This window comes from Asterias rubens, chromosome 9 (assembly GCF_902459465.1).
Source record: "Asterias rubens chromosome 9, eAstRub1.3, whole genome shotgun sequence".
NCBI classification, from domain to species: Eukaryota; Metazoa; Echinodermata; class Asteroidea; order Forcipulatida; family Asteriidae; genus Asterias; species Asterias rubens.
In genome coordinates this window covers 6,058,020-6,079,836 of record NC_047070.1, presented here as the reverse complement: position 1 = coordinate 6,079,836, position 21,817 = coordinate 6,058,020, and the positions used below count along the sequence as shown (strand labels likewise).

Here is a 21,817-nt window from a genome sequence, read left to right as displayed (position 1 = left end):
CTTGTGGTGTCCAAACGGCAGCGGATGTTGGTTCTAACCAAAAATGTTGAGGATGTATTCTTTCTCTTTCCATTAAAGGGGATACAGAATGCCTCAAATGCCAGCCTGGCTTGTCTTTAGACTGGCACCGCAACGTGGTTAAAGCACCCCAGTGTAATCCTCACGTACCAATATTGACGCAATATTATCCTATTGAGAAAGCATGTACACCATTTTTCCATCGACCCAATTCCCAGAGCTCAAGAACACAACAAGTGAAAAGACGTCCCTTGTTTGAACTGTCATGATTATAAGAAGGTTTTCTTAAATCTGACACAGTGACAGGGAGTGGACATGGTGGGTGTTGTTTAGCGCCTCCAGTCGGCCGGACGCCAAAGAGCAAAGACACTTGTCTCCTTGGAGGAGGAAGTTCAGCGCTAGACAGAACAAAACGCGAAGTTAAAGGCACCGGACACGTTTGGCAATTATCACTTTTGGTGTGTCCCAACAAAGATTATGCATAAAATAACAAACCTGTGAAAATTTGGGCTAACTTCGTCATCGAGATTGCAAGAAAACAATAATAATGAGAGAAAACACTCTTGTTGCATTATACTTTGTGTGCTTTCAGATACAGACTATACCTCTTTCTCAAAAACTACCTTTACTTCAGAGGGAGCCGTTTCTCACAATGTTTTACAATATCAACAGCTCTCCAATGCTTGTAACCAAGTTAGTTTTTATGCTAACATTAACAATCAGTTTGAGTAATTACCAATAGTGTCCAGTGCCTTTAAGTCCCCAGCTCGCCAGACCTGACTGGCACCCACTCTGCCTCGCCACGCGACAACCGATACCCTGGTGTCTGATGGGAACGACGAGGTGACAGCTAGCTACATTATGGTTCGTTGTTTGTCAGTTTTTTTGAGATGGTACTTCGTTTGTCAGAAATTATGTCAAAGCAGATTTCTGAAATGATGCAATAGGAACCAACAAATCAGGACCAACAGGAACTCCCTTTATCATGCGATAATGGCTTTAGAGATCGTCATACAGCAGCGATATTAGGTTTCATACACAGTACAATAATACACACGAATACAAGTCTTTAGTTTACAAAAATGGGTCACAGTATATTATTTTCCTTTCCCAGTCTCGGTGGCTGCACCACGATGGTTGATCAATGAAGTTCTACTTCTGCCTCCATTGTTGATGCAAAAAAAACCAATATCGCCAACTTGTGATTCATTTAATAATTGTATTGCTTTTAGAAGGCAAAACTGCGTAAAAAACATCTAAGTTTGAGTATTATCCAATTCCTCCTCAAAAATGCCTTTCTCGAAATTGAAAGGGCTCGCTACTCTCATTGACAGAAATTTGTGTAAAACAAGTACAATTAATTCATTCAAAAGGATTATTCTTTGAGTACAGAGGGCGCAATTCAAGTTTCGCATCCCTAGAAAAATCGTACCGCACTAGAACTGCTTTCGTAGACGCAAGAGGGCGGTATAATCTAAAAGGTAAAGTGGAAACTACAGATGGTGATACCACGGTGATGATGCGGGGCTGGCTAATATTATTACTACATTCTGGACCGAGCGATAACCCCATGATAAAATCATCGGTCCCAAAATGCAGTGTAAATGGGCATTAGCATGGCCTTAGAATAGTTAATAAAACATAATTTTAAAATAAAAACAAAGTGGGTTCAATTGAGACAACATTCAGATCGAAGTAATCGACATGCAATGTGCAATCTTCAATGTCTTTCTCTGAAAGAAAGAAATACTGTGCTGTAAAACAAAAACCGATTGAACTGAACAGACTGTCTGCTTGAGTAAGGATTTCCGCAGCGTAAAACCCCGATTTTCTCCGACAATTTGTTTTTATGCTTTTCAAAAAGTGAACAAGGTCGAGAAGAAATGAACCAATCGATTCAAACCATTAATTTGCCTAAAAAGACAAACCAGAACATATAAAAGAATGCATCGAGTTATTGTTCAAATTATTATTCATCCTTAAGAAAATCCGGAATCTTCTGCGGGTCTAGCACCCAATGTCGTGGAGGCTTCGAATGTATACGCTCTTGATAGAAAACAGAGAAAATATGGCTTTGGATGCTTAGGTTTTCCCTATTGATTATTCCTTATTAGAATGTTCATAAATAAATTAATTAACTAAACACCCCGATGCGTATTAGGCCTAGGATTTCCAACATTCAAACACAGTTTTAGACAAACCAACGTCCTAAACATAGGCATGCATTTTGAACAGAAACTAAATGTGTTTAAAAGAAACAGTAGACTGCAGTCATAACAATTAACGGGGATGGTAAAGAAAGGTGACCGAAATAAAACATTGTTTGATATTAATGTTTCCCTATAGGTAAGCAAGGACACATTTTCCATGAAGTAAACTGCAACATAACATGTACAATCTGGTTATATACACCCAGTGGTGATTCAGTAACAGAAAATCAATGATACTTATTAATAATTATTCCACCGTGACTTCTGGCCATTATGTATACGCCATCGCGTGTAAAACATCGATCAGAACAATCCTACAAGAACATCAATCGACCAGGCACCAGAGAATGTCACTAATGGGGGATCCATTACGTAACATTAGTTAACAAATCGAAACTGGAAAATCTCAAAGTAAATCACAGAGCACGGTACTCTGTTTGGCAGAAGAGACGTGAATGATAAAGGCATGAACTGAATCTTCCGGCTAAAATTTGGGAAGTAGGAACGCACCAACTCAGGAACGCACCAAAGGAACCAATGAACGCACTCAAGGAACCGAGGAACGCACCAAGGAACCAAGGAACGCATCCAAGGAGCCAAGGATAGAACGCTCACACGAGACCAAGAACGCACTCTTTTAGGGGTTAGCCTTCATCTGTGCGAAGATTGTTTAGGTAGAAATACACTTTCAGTATGGTGCTAGGGGTTTATAGTGTAGGCCTACTACTGGTGTTGTTTGGAATCTGCCAAATGAAGTCGATGTTTGTTGCGGCTAGTGTGAGCTACGGCATTTCGGGATCTGAGATTGGTGAGTTCAGAATTGATATTTTGTATTGTTGGGTTGTTTGGTCGTGGTTGATTTGGTTGGGGCAAAGGGGATTGTTTGCCCCAAATGACGGGTTGCTTTGGGATGGAAGTTTATTCTTTTTTATTGGCAGCCCTGATTCGTACAACTGACTTTATTTTCTTCATAGACTTTACAAAAACAAATATGGATGTATTGCAATAGCAGAAGTCTTGCATTACGATACCGTAAGTTACAGTTAATTATATTAGTTTTGAAGTATTTTCCCCCTCAGATGCCCAAACAATGGAGGGGGAAAGAACAAATTCTGTCTGTTTTTTTTTTTAAAGATACTATCATAATTTTTACACACGTTTTCCTATGGTGGCCCTGAATGGAAATGAATCCTTCTAAAGTTATAATCAAATCGGTTCGAATACCTGCAGTGTCCGTTTAAAGCCGTCGTTCTCATTTTGGGGTATGGGGACTCTGGCCCGAAAGTGTACACAGATAAAAGAAACCAGTTCAAATTTAGTGGTATATAACAAACGTTTATATATAACAGCAATAATAGATCGTCGTGCCCGAATCATTTCCACATTGACAGCGGAGTTTCTGCCCCTCCCCCTAATACGCATTCTGCTGTTAACACACTTCTTCTGATAGCGCCCTCTTTTGAACCTTCCTCATTCAGTCCATGTTAATTTTCCCCTGGGGACAGAATCTCCGGGGAACATAAATCCCCTACGACACCGGAACGCCTTGATGACACATTCTTCAACGATATCGTTGCACGCAACGGTAATAGCCGATGTCGATTGGTTAGGACGCGGCACTTAAAGACAGTGGACACTATTGGTAATTTGTCAAAGAGCAGTCTTCTCACTTGGTGTATCTCAATTATGCATAAAATAACAAACCTCTGAAAATTTGAGCTCGATCGGTCGTCGGAGTTGCGAGATAACTATGAAAGAAAAAACACCCTTGTCACACGAAGTTGTGTGCTTTCAGATGCTTGATTTCGAGACCCCAAGTTCTAAACTTGAGGTCTCGAAATCAAATTCGTGGAAAATTACTTCTTTCTCCAAAACTAGGTCACTTCAGAGGGAGCTGTTTCTCACAATGTTTTATACCATCAATCTCTGCCCATTACTCGTTTCCAAGTAAGGTTTTATGCCAATAATTATTACCCGCGTATCCAAAAGTGTTCGCGGAAGTTAAAGACACTGGACACTATTGGTAACTGTCAAAGACCATTCTTCTCACTTGCTGAGTATCCCAACATATGCATAAAATAACAAACCTGTGAAAATTTGAGCTCAATCGGTCATCGAAGTTGCGAGATAAATGAAAGAAAAAACACGCTTGCCACACGAAGTTGCTTTCACATGCTTGATTTCGAGACCTCAAATTCTAAATCTGAGGTCTCGAAATCAAACTCGTGGAAAATTACCTCTTTCCCGAAAACTACATTACTTCAGAGGGAGCCGCTTTTCACTATGTTTTATACTATCATCCTCTTCCATTACTCGTTATCAAGTAGGGTTTTATGCTTATTTTTTTGAGCTTATTACCAATAGTGTCCACTGCCTTTAAATGGGAGGTCCGCTCCCTATGCTATAGGCGTGCACTAACATAAATATTGAAACAACCCATTGATGCACAGGCGGGGTTATTTAGCCATTAACGAGACTTTAATCTGGTAAAAAAAAATACTAGAACAAGATTGAGACAATGCTTTTGTCAATGTAATGGTTTTATTTAAACATTTACAAGAACAACATTCTATAGGGACCACGCACAGATCATTGATATAATGTCATTGCTTGATATAAGCATATAAGGTAACAATTTTCTGGTTTCTAACCGCTTGTGAAAACAGCTGAATTTCATCGATTTAAACTATCAGGACAAGATAGTGACCTTAAACAAAATAATGTACAGAGAATAATGCAATTGCCATGCTTAACTTTTTGTCTTGTTCTTGTTTACCATTTCTCAAAATAGTTGGATATCTTGGTGGAGGTCCATCTCGAAATGAAGGGTTGCTTCAACTCTACATAGACGGTACCTGGACCACGGTCTGCAACCGCAACTGGACTTACGAGGCAGCCGACTTCACCTGCGAGATGTTGGGCTTCGACGGTGTGCAGCCTGACGGGTGGAACGCAGCGGATTACGGTGGGGGCACCGGTCCCGTTTGGTGCTACTCCCCGGAACAGGGCGAACTGATGCCGTGCCCGACTGACGGTGGTGACATATGCACACATAGTGATGACGTAGGGCTGCGATGTACCTGGACTCCCGAACCTGGGGATTTTATGCGTAAGTTTTGTTTCCATTGTATAAACTAAGCTCTAAAACCTAAAAACGAGTGAAACCTGAAAGCCTTAAATCTAGTAGGTCATAAGGTGCTTCTGTGGCAATTTTTTGAGGCCGAGTGTACACCAAAATGCCCCAAATTGAAAGACAACAATATCATGGCACAAGCTGGGACCATCTTCCAATAATCCCTAAAAGCCACGACCTTCAAATCTTGATTTACATAAACGAAGTTGCCCATGAGACCTGTCGCACATGTCTCACTACATGTACCCCACCCACGAGTGTGGTTTATATAGCGCCCTCTCTCGATTCATTCTCTTCAAAAGTAAGCCACAGTCCACCGTTCAATTGATGTTTCCAATTTAGTGCTGTGTATTTTTGTTAACTTTTCCTGCCTGTGATATTTTTTTCCCACAGTGCTAACACACATCGGCGGATGGGTAAAAACAAAAAATTGATTTTAACTTTTCTTGTTACATGTGTAGATCGATTGGGATACATGTTTCGCCTGACGGGAGGCGATGCAGAACAAGGTGAGGGGCGGGTCGAGGTGTACCTCAACGATGAGTGGTCAACCATCTGTCACTATGGATGGTCAGAGTACTTTGCTGATGCAGTCTGCCAGCATCTTGGGTTCCAAGGCGTGAAAGGGAGCAACTGGAATGTTCCGTACGGAGGGGGGACTGGCCCCGTAGTGTGTGCCGAGATATTCTCGCTCACCGTTTGCCCATCCGATGCTGGAGGAGTGTGCACGCACGCGCAGGACGTAGGAGTGAGGTGTGAGACGGACGAAGGGGAGGCTGATGGAAGTGAAGATGAAGGAAGGGGTAAGTTTGATGTCGCCTTCAGCAAAATCGAGAGCAGGCTAGCCGAAACGTCGACACCCTGAGACCAAAAGCTTACTCCACAGCATGTGCAGTGAGGTCTTGACGTTTTTCAATAGTCTTAACTTGTTGATGGGTGTTATGTTCTCAATAAGATAATTATTAAACTGTGTACACTTCACGATGTTTATATTATAATATTTGTATAAAACACTTTGTGACGGGTAATTTGGGGTGTGGGTCCCTAGTCTTGATTAGCTACGCTAATTGTTTTATTAGCCATCGGTCGAAAGCGCAACATCGACATGCTCGGAGAAACTGGGCAAGTCTACAAATAAAATTTGTAGATCCGGATGTTTGCTTGATACATTATCTCTTCTCCAGTTATTCATGTTGCAAGATATCTGCGACTGTGTGTAAAGCGAAAGTAAAAAAATCAAGAATATCGACATTCTCTCATTCATTGTATCAATTCTGCAAACCGAAATAAGGAAAGAAACTTAATAAAACGCACTTTATTTTTCACACAATTTGTCTTATGGTATAGATATGGAGGTCGTGCGTACCGGTATTATAGCAGCTGCGTCTGTTCTCGTCGCTGGGGGCGTTTTCATACCCATCGTGGCCTGTGTTCTGGCCCACTCACAACCTGTGAGCGGGCGCAGCGAAGACTGCGAGAAAATGTTGAGCTCATCGGAGGGGAGCGTCTCGTCACCGGAGCATGAACCACTGGATGACATGGAGAACGAAGGGAAGCTGAATGAGGGGTTCGAGGAAGATGACCCAGGGGAGTGTTCTGGAGGAACCGAGGTCAAAGGTCAAATTACGTCAGATGATGGAGAGGGGGATGAAGATAAAGATAGAAAAGACATTAACGAGGATACTGGTAGCGTTGGCAACATCGAGGAAGGCTGTGAAACTGTCTGTAATGAGACCGACGGAGGGGAGGGAGACGGAGAGACGGGAAGCGACGCAGGAGTTTGTGAAACAGTTTCAGATGAAGGGAAACAAAATGGCGACCGTACAGCTACCCCTCCACCAGTCCGTACCCGACGGGAGCAAGACATGACGGACGTTGAGGGCGGGCGAGACACTGTGGAAATGTACGAGTATTCGATGCATGGTGAACATTCACTGAATTCTGTTTACTTTTGAACAGTGGGTCGATATTTTGAGAAGTGATAAAACTACAAAGGGAGGATTTTGTTTGATACACACGGTGTTTGTATTATTTCCAAATTAATTGTACGGTCGCGATTTGTCAAGCTGCCTTTTAGTGCACATAGGACTTTTGCTGCATTTGTTTTGACGTTGGACCTATTATTAGCCGCGTTTACGTAATTTTGGTCTACACAAAGAAACATTGACTACCGGGTGTCTACGAAAAGAACTAAACACTTTTGAAATGGCTGCCGAATAATAAAATATACGATTCTGTGGGGGAAAAGGTATATATGTATGGATCGCTTATGGTCTCAACTTTCATATGACACCAAGAAGTCCGAAAATAATTCATGCTTGGGAGAGCACTGCTCACTTTTGTGAAGGCGGTGACACACTGTATAGATCGAGACTTGAACCTGCAACCTTCAGGTTAACGTGCAGGCGTTCTACCATCTGAGCTATTCAGCCCTAATATGTTGACGGTCTCCATTTTGGTATACATGTGGTCTTTGTTCGGGTGTGCTATCGGCAGTACGATACAACCATGCAGGGTCCAATTTCATAGAGCTGCGTAAGCAAACAAAACAGAGCTAAGCACAACCAATACCAGAATAAGGTTACCAACTAAACTGCCAAGTCACACGTACATTAATTGTGCACTTCTCATTTCTACTTGGGCAGCTCTATGAAATTTGATGGCCCAGGGAAGCAACAGCACCAGAGGGATCACATTAACGGGAAGGTACGCGTTCGGTAATTGTCAAAGACCAGTCTTCGCACTTGGTGTATCCCATCATAACCATAAAATAACAAGCCTGTGCAAATTTGGGCTCAATTGGTCATCGGAGTTGCGAGAAAATGATGAAAGAAAAAACACCCTTGTTGGACGAATTAATTTTGTGTGTTTTCAGATAAGAATAAAAGACTTCCAGCTAGTCTAGAAGTCTTTTATTATTTTAGTGAGAAATGACCTCGTTCTCAAAAACTTCACTACTTCAGAGGGAGTCGTTTCCCACAATGTTTTGTACTATCAACAGCTCTCCAATGCTTGTTACCAAGTCAGTTTTTTAAGTTAATAATTGTTTAGAGTAACTACCAAACGTGTACCTTCCCTTTAAGATAATGCAACTTTTATCTTAGTAATAAGCCCCAATGGAAACCGACTGGGTAAATATATCCCCTCCCCCCACCGATGAGTCGAGATGGGCATAAAAGTTTATGATTTCCAGCGGTTTGTGACAACAGGGTACGGGGTTATTCCTGGCGGCCTTTGTACACTTCCGTATCTGTGCACAGAGAAAGAGTCATAGGGCTAGGCACGGGGTAAGGTTGTGTGGGGGAAGGGGGAACACAGCTGAATCCAACTCATAGCTTCAATGAACTTCGGATGTCTTGTTTACACGACTTGATACAAAACAGCTTCAGGCACAATTATGTCCCTAGTTCCGGAGCATTCTTTTTTTTGGGGTGGAATCAAAACAACGTTGGTAGCGATTGTATGTCCAGGGTAAATCTACGAGCGAGCCTGTTTTGTTCCACAGACAGCCCAACAAAAGAAATATAAGTGTGATATTTTAATAGCTGTAACTCATAAAAGTATTGTTAGTACGTGGATAATAGCCCCCATTGTGAGGCAGGTTCAACCAGTGGACAACGTGTAGTTTATGTAATGTGTTTTTATCAATCAGTAAAAAATAGTCTGTTATTCCCTGTCAGATTGATTCAATTTGTAGCATTAGGGCCTGTTCACACGAGGCAACTTTTGCAGGCAACCAACTGCAGTGCATGCTACAGGACCACTTTGGTATTAAACACATGAGTAATTTTTCAAACAATGTCTTACGATTCCCAAGAAAATAATGAGGATATTCAAATGTGAATGGATTCTCTTCTTGGAGATTGCCTGGAACTGGTTGCCCGTAAGTTGCCCCTTAATCAATTCAAAGCAACACATCTTATACGTTTCAACCTGGCTATTTTTTCAATCAGTTCACACAACTGCCTATCCTCCAGATAAATAAACTTGTGTCTGTTGTCAACGTCGAGAAAGTTACTAAGTCAAGATCTCACGATACAGCCTAAGCTTCGATTGACCGTATAGGCCCAAAGTGGTCACAATAAAGACCAAATATTATGTTCGAGACGCGCACATTCTCTTGGTTGCTTTACCCCAAATTTGTTAATATTATTGGTAGGCTATGTTAGTGTAAAATGAATGTTTCGTTTATCTATGAACCCCTTTGATATTATTATTCACTGTTTTCTCTGAAGATTTTTTTCGCATAAAGTTTAACAATATTGTGGGACAATGTACTATTGTTTACATTTAGGTGTTGTCTAAAGTGATCGTGATTGAATAAAATAACGAACAACAAACAACTCATTGTATTTGGTTGAATAAAGGATATCAATAATTTAGTAGTACTACTTAAAACAAAAATGTAATCTGATTGTCGATGCGGAATAAATAGCTAGAATTGTTTTGAGTGAGTACAACTGTCTCTGAATACTTTGTTATCATTTATGATTAAAGTTTAGATCCATTGGTATTCAAAATGCTTAATTTTGATTCGTGTAAAAATGCACGGCAAAATAACATTCCGATGGTCGACAAATGAACCCCCAAATAATGAAAGTTATTCTTGGAAGCAAATAAGTTTTTCACAAATTATTTTATTCTTTTCGCTTAGCAACTAAAATGTTCTAAGAAATCTGCTTGGACTTAATAAAGGAAGATGCAGAGATGAAAGCTTCATAACTGTAAATTAAACATTGTCATGTATAGTGTCGGTCTGCTTGGCGGGGGGGGGGGGGGGGCGGGCTTGTCGTCCCCTAATGTATCTACTGGAATGGGCTTTACTTTGGTCATAACAATCCACCGTTTTATCACTAACTTAATTTGCGTTGTGACTTTCTACGAGTTGGATTTGTATACTTCAATACTATTAAATATAATTGTGTCAGACCTGTCTCAAAAGATCAGAAAAAATGTTTCCCAGTCTGAAGACCTTTACAGCATACTGATCGAAACGTCGAGTTGTTTGTTACACTGCCATCACAAGCACACCAAGTTTAATCTTAAACGTCACCGAGTTTGTCTCAACACATCAAAGTGGTGTCACTTGACAGGTTTGAGTTCTTCATATATAGTGACGTTCTGTGATCTGCCATAAACTAATTAATTTTGCATGACTTTTGACTGTCCCATTGGACAACGAGACTGAAAACAACTTCCCTGTTGCCCAAGAAAATCATAATTTTAAAAGGGATTAAATAAACGTCTTTGTGCGTTTTTGAATGGGATACTTAAAGTGAACGCTAAGTGGCAGCAGACTTTACCTGGTATGTCTGCTCCCATCTAGCATCCCAAAGGTCCCCCATTATTTAATATTAAAAGATTGCGTTTCTTCTCTCATGGACACTTCGAGCATTTTGGTTTTTAACACAAATGTGGCAGGCCAGACAATTTTCACTATTCCATATGTGTATCTTGGAATGTCCTTTAAAAGTTAAAACTTAACCGACGCTTGGTGGCAGTAGACTTGTCACAGAACTATCCGTTTGGGACGCAGTTTCCTCGGCTTTGGAACGAAACTTTAAATTCTGCACAGAGTCTTGAAGATTTGTTACTAATCTCAAGAGCTACTGCCACTCGATTCTGGGTACGGAGACCCTAGGAAGTCCCATCTGTCATGTGATATTTCCATATCACACGTCACAATTTCTTCCCTGTCTTCGAGAGTTTGTATCGAGTCACTGATAGTCCCTGATTCGTCAAAGTGCGTCGTGACGTCAGCTTCCTGGACGGCAGCCAGCCACTTACGGCACCTCTGGGTGTTCTCGAACAAATACACAGTGTCGTCTTGATATGTCTTGCGGAGATTGAACTCAGAAGGTTTGGTCTTGGATAGAGAGACGGTCTCTGCCTTAGGTATCTCTTTGGCGTCGATGACGCGACTTCTTGTCCGCCGTATGTTGGCTCTCACAGCCCGTCGATCCGACTCCACTGTGGATGATCGAGTGGTGGCGCTATCACACCGGAGTGCAGGGACGCTGTGCACCGATTCGGGGACACTGTACATGTGTGTGGTAACTCCGGGCTCTTGAGAAGTGTTGGCGGTGGGCTGATCGTGGGCTATGTCCTGCCAAGACGGCGGCTTCGGTCTCTGACTCTTTGAATCCTCTCGAGATGGTCTCCTGGACTTCACGTGGCGCGATCTAGTGTTTGTCGAGTCCGGTGCTCTCAGGTGTTCTTTGTGTCTCTTTGTACTGTCCGATTTGGACTTGTGCTGGTGGTGGGCTGTGTCCTTAGTTGGTGCCTGTTCGGAGGTAGAAGGCTGGGTACGACTTGACTTGCTGGAAGGTTTCTTTGGTGTGATTGTCAGGTTGTCTAGGTCGCACAGCACCGGGCATGAATTGGTTTCCTCACTCGTGGGGAGGGACGCCCACTCGTCTGTCTGAGACGGTTTGGTACTACACGGTGGGTAACTCATGCGTTGACTCCTATGGTGTTTAGTTCCCGTACTGGACAGGGTTTCTTTTGGTCTTCGTCTCGCTGTGTCACTGTTCTCTTTTTTTGGGTTAGCAGCTCCTTCTTTTGAAGGAGCTCTTGGTACAGTTTTCCCACTCCGTGGTCTGTTGTTGCTGGATACGCCTTTCGCTAGAGCCAGTTGCCGGCCAGTTGCACTAGAGCCGGGGGATGTCCGTTGCTGCTCGATGGTTGAAGCCAGTCTGGCATTCTCACGAAGTGGCTCCAAGTGCCGGTGTTTGTTGTAACTCGCGTGTAGCCTCCTGTACCACGTCAAACTCCGACTCGCTACTACGGGGTCTGCCGTCTTGACCGAGGTGAGGACGTCGCTAGCGACCGGTCTCTCACCGCACGCCATGACGGGTAGTGACGGCAGTAGCACCGTCCCGGGCACCCGAGGCAATCTTAGTCTGGCCTGCTGCTCAGGCGGAAACAATGCCGTTTTCTCCACCACTTCGGCCAGGCTCATGCTCCAGCTAACACCTTGTCGATCTTAATTTCTCTCATTCGTCCGTCACTGTCTGAGGAGAAGAAAGGAACAAAAATAAGAACCAGTGAGTTGGTGGGTATGTTTGGTCTGGGCAGTGTAAACACAGTGCCCGTGAGTGACCGCGGATAAAGACTGTGATTAGTGAAGCACATTGAAAGTCGACATTCAATCCATTAGCCCCCCCCCCCCCCTTCATGGCTCTATTTGCTGGTGTTGCCATTTTGAAACCAGTTGCTTCGGTGGTTACATATAATTCAAGATAATCCCGTTTCCTCAGTCATCAACCACTATATCAACCATGGAGGAGTAAACAAACAAACAAAATGGGTGCGGACTTAAACACAAAACTTCCAATACGAAAAAGCCTTAGGGTACATCTAGCCCAACACCGGCAAATTTGCAGACTCCTTTAAGTACACCCAAACGCTTGGGAGTGAGTTACTCCACTACACACAAAAAAGTTAATATTTATCTCACGATCACTGCTGATTGTGTGTGAAGACCTCAATACAAAGTCCAACTCTGAGGTCTCGAAATCAAATTCGTTGAAAATTAATTCTTTCTCGAGAACTACGTTACTTCAGAGGGAGCCGTTTCTCATAATGTTTTATACTATCAACCTCTCCCCCTTACTCGTTGCGTAGTAAGGTTTTCACTTGTAATTACCAATAGTGTCCACTGCCTTTAAAACAAAAGCAAATGAACGACGCGGAAAGCAATTTATTTTAATAGGCATGTAACTAACTACCAACCTGCATCTTTCACAACCAACGTTCATGAAGTGATGTGAAATGGCAGTGGACACTATTGGTAATTACTCAAAATTTGTCAGCATAAAACCTTACTTGGTAATGAGTAATGGGGGAGGTTGATAGTATAAAGCATTGTGAGAAACGGCTCCCTCTGAAGTAACGTAGTTTTTGAGAAAGAGGTAAGGTCTGAATCAAATATTGAAATACTTCAGGCATGGAGCCTTTTCTAAGCATCTAAAACACACTGCGCAACAATGTTGTACTTTGGGTTCGTTCATTATTCTCTTGCAACTTCGATGACCAATGAAGTAAATATTTTCACAGATTTGTTATTGCATAATTATGTTGGGGGTAGTACACCAAGTGAGAATACTTGTATTTGACAATAACAAGGGGTTCAGTGCCTATGAAAAGACGAACTTCAAGTGGCAGTCATCCATCATGGCCGTTAAAAAGAAAGTGAAAGTGAAAAACTGAGCCTGAATATTGCAGGAATTCTTGGAGAGTAGAGAGGGCCCCATGAGAAGGCTTTGAACGTTAAAGGCAGTGGACACTATTGGTAATTGTCAAAGACTAGCCTTCACAGTTGCTGTATCTCAACATATGCATAAAATAACAAACCTGTGAAAATTTGAGCTCAATCGGTCATCAAAGTTGCGAGATAATAATGAAAGAAAAATAAAACCCTTGTCACACGAAGTTGTGTGCGTTTAGATGGTTGGTTTCGAGACCTCAAGTTCTAAACCTGAGGTCTCGAAATCAAATTCGTGAAAAATCACTTCTTTCTCAAAAACTATTGCACTTCAGAGGGAGCCGTTTCTCACAATGTTTTATACCATCAACCTCTCCCAATTACTCGTCACCAAGAAAGGTTTTATGCTAATAATTATTTTGAGTAATTACCAATAGTGTCCACTGCCTTTAACAGGTATAAGGACGGTCACAATTTATTATACTGAATTCATACCAAAACCCACTCTGCAAAAACTGAGGTGTTAAAATCAAAACATAGGTGTTGTCACATAATTATATACACAAACAAAAGAACACAATTTAACACCATATGGTGTTAAAATAGCACCCATTTCATATGTAAACATGGTGTCAGTTTTAACACCCCTGTGTTTGCATTGTAGAATACTATGTAATTAAAGGAACACGTTGCCTTGGATCGGACGAGTTGGTCTTTGAAAAGCGTTTGTTACCGTTTGTTATAAAATGCAAATGGTTAGAAAGATGTTGCTAAAAGTAGAATACAATGATCTACTACCACTTGCCTCGAAATTTCGTGGTTTTACTTTACTTTGCGAACAAACAAGGTCGGCCATTATGATTTGACTTCCATCAATGGCCGACCGTGTTTGTCGACGAGGAAACAGGATACCACGCAATTTCGAGCGACACTTGTGTGGATCAGTTTATTCTATTTTTAAAACATCTTTCTAATCATATGTATTTTATAACAAACGGTTACAAACGTACGCTTTTCAAAGACCAACTCGACCGATCCAAGGCAACGTATTCCTTTAAAAGTGAGTACGATCTTGTATCCGGAGTAGCTACATGAATCTACCACCAGGGCTCGATTTCACAAAGCAATAAGCATGCCTAAAGACCCAAGAGTCATCTTAAGATGTATTGTTAGTATCATAAGTCTCCCTCCTTGGGATCATCAAAGTGATTCGTATTGTGTAACGTCACACTTTGCTTCAGTCACGATTGTTACACAGTTATGATCAATCTTGAATCGGTCCCTAATCACACAGCCGATATTCGCCTATGATTTGCCATGCAACAACCACATAACAAGTCTAAAACTAAACCCTATGCCATACGTATCGTTCACGATAAATATCGCCCCAAAATGTTCACAATGCACCGCACAACACCTACGCAATCTCACTCAGACAACACCAAATACCGCAAATCTATACTCAGCCAACGTTCATCCAAACACCAAAAATCAAAGTTAATATACTATTAAAGACAATTGTGATTTACCTAAATACAGCATTGGTAATTTATAATACCGTTGTAAAGAGATCTTCAGATGCTTCCGGTCATACAAACTCTCAGAACTTTTACAATCAGACATCACATAATTATTCCTTCTTCCCAAATAGACAGTGCCCTCAAAGAACAACTGCGGGGGCCGTAACTCTATTGTTTTCCAACTGCTATCTTTTCGTGATAACTATGCAACAGCTCATAAAAAAAAACCCTGAGCTACCCCAAAAGCTCCAGCAAATACTGAGTTCACGTGGAGGTGACGACTTGACCCCGACGACTTCGCTGGCAAGAAACTCAATGATGACAAGCTGACCGCGGGGGGAACGTCGTTAGCAGCAGTACAGGCAGGCCGTCATCCAGAGTGTTGGCACCGGGTTTGTTTTGCCATTGGGGCCAGGTTTGTTTTGGTATCCGTAGCGTAGTTGTTATGGCATGGAACAGTCAACACCTTTATCATTGGTCTTGTCCAGATGCATTAAATAATTTGCATTGTACTAAACAGTGAAGTTCACACCATAAGAACCTTGGCTTTGCTTATGGCGTGTGTTACCACAGGGATCACACCAGGCATGTTATCGTTTTACATAAATTAATAGACTTGATACTAGTCTTGAAGGGGTAAGACCATAGAGCTATATATATTGACTAGAGCGCTAACTTGCTCTGCGTTTTGAAGCCACCCTGGGCGCAGACATGTTTGGTGTGTTGCGTGAATTCGGAATTTTAAGAGAACACACATTGCCGCGATTATTTTACTTTCGGCGTGTGCGTATACGTACGCAGCTGTCCACTCGCGTACGTTCGCGCTATGAAAACCGTAACTTCGACTTGATTGCCGTACTAAAAAAAGTAAACGCGCCTTTTAATCATGACGCACATGACGCTCGCAGTTTGTGCGCTGATCAGCAGATTGTGCGTTCACATTTACTGCATTTTTTGCTTCGATGGCACATAAAAAAGAACAGACGCACGATCATGCAAATAGCCGTACAATTGCCGTACAAAATTTCAAGCTTTTGTATTGGTTTGTACATAAACATGGATGCGCCCACATGGCTTCAAAACTTTAGTGGTGTATAACGGGGTGTTAGCGCTCTAGTCAATATTATATATAGCTCTATGGGTAAGACGCAGTTAAACAATGCGAGTCAGTGGGTTGATGGAGAATTATATCATCAGTCGACTTGTGAGATGTCTATCTTGTTATCTGAAGAAGGTTTTCAGAGTCTATGGCGTGATCGAACCGAATAGTTTTGGTAATCTGTCCGTATCGAAAGAAGACGGACCAGAATTCTAGCGTCTTCAGAAAAATTACAACAACTCAACCTAGAAACAGCATACTTCAAAATGGAAAAAATAGATTCCGGCCCTTGGTCCAGATTTCTCCACGCCCCAACAAGTTTGTGAGAGGTCCACAAGAACAATTGTTAAGTCTGACATTAAAGGCACTGGACACCTTTGGTAATGTTGCCAAAGACCAGTATCCTCATTTGGTGTATCCCAATATATGCATGTACATACAAACAACTAATGTGAAAGTGTTGACTCAATGGGAGACTTTCTGGGACGATAGAGGGCAGCAGACTTACCGGGTAAATCCATTGTTCTCAGAATTATGCGCACGTTCAGAACTACGTAAACAATGGAAACTTACCCGGTATGTCTGCTGCCACCTAGCGTTGGAAAGTCTCCTATTGGTCATCGAAGTTGCATGAGAATAATGAAAGACAAATCAACAGCTATCCATTACTCTTTACCAAGTAATTTTTTGGGGGCTAACATTCATTTTGAGTAATTACCATAGTGTCTAGTACCTTTATATTTGATATTACCTTGCATGTGCTCTTTAAGATGTTAAAAAAGAAGGAAAAGGTGGGAGGGGACTATAGTGAGGAAAGAAGGTACTTGATGATGCTCAAATTTGTTTTACTTAGAAAATGCGATGCTCTATCGAGTACCTCCATCCACCGCAGCATGCATAATTATAGATTGTGTATTCTAGACCTATTGTTCACTGGGATGAAGAAAACCCCAAGCTCATAGGCACACACACCTGGCGTAGAAGCCAAATGAGAAACCTCACCTGACTCCAACCACTTCAACAATCGAACCCATTGTCTATCAACATCTGACTTCGGAGAGGGTAAAAAGGACAACATTTGTCCCTAATCCACAGACCGCCGAGACTACACAAAATGCACAAACGAGAACTGCGTGACTAGACTCTGAGTAATGCGTGACTATGAGCAGACCATACATCCACGAAGACAGAAAATAAACCGTCTGGGACCCAAAAAGGGCCTCAGGGCACTGATGAAAACAATAAGTTAAAATAGATTCTCCATAGCTCCCAGAAAACAAAACTCTTTCAAGTGCTGACGAGACATGAGGAATGCCGTATTTTCAAAAGACGGTACGAACGGACGGACGGTGTGCAACGGAGGCAACGGAGGCGATTGCCTCCATGCCCCATGGTCATTGCCTTTGTGCCCTTGAAATGACCAAGTAGAAATGTTCAATATTCTCAAAGGGTGCCCTGGTGCCATTGCCTTAGGAAATTGTGCATGTTGCCCACAATTTCTCCTGACTCACGCAACTGATTCCGCCCAAATCGTCACAGGTTTGTTATTTCATGGTTGATCACACAAAACATGACTGCCTGCGACAAATCATACAAATCTTACTTAATACATTTATAGAGGGTCTGTATACGTTTGGTTATGACTCAGGAAATTATGGCACTAAAAACTTCCCTCGTGAGAGGTAAAGCAGCTGTCTTTGGATGGTGCCCATTAAGACAATTTTCACTTTGAAATTTAGCGGTCATTGAAAAAGATATAGCTTTTTACTCCTCAAAATTCGAATCTTAGAAGCGTTGCCGACGGAAACATTTCTAGTTTTTGAGTATTCCAATTGCAGACTGTTTTTTTTTTTTGCTTGGCAATGGCCGCTCCAGATTTTCGGTAATATATCGAGGGTTAGTTTTAAACAAACAGTGGGTTCCAAATACAAAACGCATACAATCCCTTCTTAGATGTCTGATCAAATGTCGGATGGTGTATTGATGAAGCTCCGTAACAGTTATGAAGATGACAACTATGATTTTTCAGTATGGGATTCATCTGAAAGAAAAAAAAAGTTGATTGCAGTCACCAGCCCTCTCAAAAATCATCAGCCACAAACACTCACTCCTATAAGCCATTTTGAAATATGGTGGACACAATACTGATAACACTGTTAGGTTTGGGTAAGTATGTCTGTTTACACCCAAACCACACAGTGCACTCCTGTCTTGGCCACCATACCCTTAAATAACCAATTTCACTGTTGTCTGCAAAATCAACACAAGAAAAAACTGGGTTTGGAAGTTATGGAAGTATAAATACACCCGCAACGTAAACGGGTTTCACCGAACTTAAAAAAAAAAAAAAAAATGGGGAGGTTGAACCTCCAGATAAATTGTATTTAAATTTTTAAAAACTGTGAGTTGCTTACAAGGTTGCGAACAACTTAGCCAGATAATTCACTATTTTTGTTTGTCAACCCCACTCTCATTAACATAAACCCTTCAACTGCGCCCACCTTTTGGCTCAATAGTCAATTCAATGTGCAGTGAAAACAGCCCCGAGCTTGGTGTATTTTTTCATACAGTCGCTTGCACGCGATGCAGGCAAAAATATATCGTTCGGTGATGGCTAATGTCAGCAATTTGTGGACCCAAACACATTTTTGTTATTGTATGTCAGCAACGTCCGTAACCAATCTACTCATAAAGGCAAAACGTTACCATTCATGCCAAATTGATAATACTAAGACAGAGAAGTTCCTTTAACTATGTAATAGAGCTGTCGCAAGAGGGCGGGCATGTGTTCGCACAAACCAGATTATTTAAAGTCAGTGCGATATTTATTATGCCATTCTTAAGTCGCCGTAGCACGCTAAATCAATGCAAATTTCTTACTTAAAATACGGTTTCAAATTATGGATCATCATGACAAAGTAAATAAAACAAATACTGCTCTGTGAAATTTACTATACAGACCACCATGTCAGCCCATATACATGATAAGCATACAAGACGAGCTTCCACAGAGCCTCCTTGTCCGACTTGGGAGTGGAAGGAACTGGCTTTGTGGGACGGCATGCTCCGATGAAACCTTACAAGTTGAAATACCTTTCTCTCCCTTTATCTTGAAAGCTACGATTGGTCAAAATAGATGCCAGAGATGCAGATAAGTCTGTCCAGTGTAGGTATCCGGTCGCCAAATATACTGGCTGTTAATAACCCAAGACAACCGATGCAACATTGGACAATTTCTGAGGGTTAGAACTGATTAAAGACCTACCAACAAAAGTTTTAAGGAACACGTTGCCTTGGATCGGTGGGGTTGGTCTTTGAAAAGCGATTGTGATCGTTTGTTACAAAATGCATTGGTTAGAAAGATGTTTTAAAAGTAGAATACAATGATCCACACACATTTGCCTCTAAGTTGCGTGGTTTTCCTTTTACTTTGCGAACTAACACGGTCGGCCATTTATGGGAATCAAAACGTTGACTCCCATAAGTGGCCGACCGTGTTTGTCGACAAGGTAAAAGGAAAATCACGAGTGATTTCGAGTGATACTTGTGTTGATCGTTATGTTCTACTTTAGCAATTCACCTTTGGCAATTGCCAGTATTCTTGCTTAGTGTATAAATGTATAAAATTACTCGTCACCAAGAAAGGTTTTATGGCAATAATTATTTTGAGTAATTACCAATAGTGTCCACTGCCTTTAAGATATTTGAGTGAGATATTATCCTTTCTCAAATCGTACCCCAACCATCTAGAATACCAACTTTAACTCCAACCATCTACCATACCAACCAATCATATTTCAACCATCTACCTCCATGCTCGTTCCGACCATGGAGCTATCGTGCTCCAACCAAGTTAACCAAGTGGTACTCCAGCCAAACTAGTTCTCCAACCAACTCGTAATCAAACCACAATTCTAGCACCAACTCGTACTTCAACCAACAAACGAACTCCTACCCCCATGCTATAACCAACTAGTAGTACTATAACCAACTCGTACTCAAACCAACTCGTACTCTAACCGATCAATATTTTAACAACTACAACTAATGTCGTTGTTATGAATGTTGTTCTGATCATAGAGCTATTTACTGTGGTGACGATAGCTTTTCTCTATTAACGAATGCAATAACTGGGGCATTTACAATAAATACACGCAGAACCATGGAGGTAGAATTAGCTACCTCCATGACAGAACACACACTCCAGTAACATGAGCACATTGTTGTTCTGTGGTTACAATCTTTCTCTATGCAAAAACTGTGGTTAAAAATAAGTACACGCAGAACATGTGTGCAACTTGTTACACGTATTGTGAATGTTGTTCTGATTTACTGTGAAGCTTTCTCTACATACAATAAGTACACGCAGAACACACAGCCTACACTCAGTAACATGGGCACATAAATACAACTTGTTATTGTTGTGAATGTTGTTCAGATTTACTGTGTGGTGACATTTCGCAGTTGTGAACCACCCTCCACTGGAAACCTACCTTAACAAATCAGCTTCCTGTATTTTCGTCAATGGACGCCCACCTGTCATCGTACAGCAACATGGCTGTCGTACCCCAATGATCAACGAGCCGGGTGTTATTTCTTTCTGCCCGGTTAGTCAACTCGACTGCATCAAAAACTGCACAATCCACTAAGAAATGTCAGAACAGCTTTCATAATGTAATTATTTAGTTGGCTAGAAATGAGGCGAACACACTGAGAGGTTTCTTCAGCCATCAGCAGAGTTCTGCAACTACTGTACGAACATTCTCCATCCAGCAAGCCACCAATTGCTTCATAAAACAACACATTGCTATTGAACGTGTCCACTGCTTATCACCCACGAATACCAGCACTAACAACCGGATATCATTTTTGTCGTAGTCATCAGTGTTAACTGTTGTTGTTAACACAATTGTTTTTTTTTTACATTGTGGTAACACAAACTCGATGATATTCTGTACTCGTAGTTTCTCTGCTTGTTTGGTGACCGCCGCCTTTCGTGACCAAACCCGGCAAAACAAACTCAAGGCACGGCGAAAGGTGTGTACAGTTACGCAATCTCGTAGGTGTGGAATAATGAAAGCTCAATAATCAACATGTACTGTACTGGCGCACTGATGATGGCTTGGATGGCTACTTTTGTGTATGATGAATCACAGACTGGCCTTTTATGCCGATTTGTCAAACCAGTGGAAAGAAAACATAGATTACGTAAGTAAACTACCACTCGAAGTTGACTTGAAGAATGCAGTTCTTCTCCATGACTTAACATCAAAATTAAGTCAACTCATGTTGTGGGCGAGCGAACCGTACTACACTGGTGGCAGGAGCCCCGACGTCGTGTTGGTCTAACGTCTGACTCGGGTAGAATGGAAACACTATGAACTTTACAAAGTATCTCTGTCAGAGGCTATAATGGTTAATAATATTCCCCGAAAATAATGACTGTACAATAACAGAGCAGTGGTTTAGGCCGAGCCGACACGCTGAAAGCCCCCAAAATGGGATGCCGAATTGTAACATGCTATTGTTAGGCCCAGCTTCGGTGCTTTGGTATAGGCCCTAACAATGGTTTCAGCCACAGTGGGTCTCATTTGAATATGAATACGGGACAATAAATAGCAGGGCCCTGTC

The 21,817-nt window shown here is 41.7% G+C and overlaps 2 protein-coding genes across 2 annotated transcripts; one reads left to right on the top strand and one right to left on the bottom strand.

Moving 5' to 3' along the window:
• Positions 1–2,978: 2,978 nt before the first annotated feature.
• Positions 2,979–7,849, top strand: LOC117294703 (scavenger receptor cysteine-rich type 1 protein M160-like). Its single transcript, XM_033777213.1, has 4 exons — positions 2,979–3,036; positions 5,020–5,337; positions 5,823–6,164; positions 6,709–7,849. Exons 1-4 carry the CDS (start codon positions 2,979–2,981, stop codon positions 7,314–7,316), a joined length of 1,326 nt encoding a protein of 441 aa, XP_033633104.1. The 3' UTR covers positions 7,317–7,849.
• A 2,283-nt stretch (positions 7,850–10,132) lies between these two features.
• On the bottom strand, positions 10,133–21,817 carry LOC117294589. Its single transcript, XM_033777074.1, has 2 exons — positions 20,680–21,817; positions 10,133–12,374 (listed from the first exon to the last, which is right to left on the bottom strand). Exon 2 carries the CDS (start codon positions 12,320–12,322, stop codon positions 10,961–10,963), a length of 1,362 nt encoding a protein of 453 aa, XP_033632965.1. The 5' UTR covers positions 12,323–12,374; positions 20,680–21,817; the 3' UTR covers positions 10,133–10,960.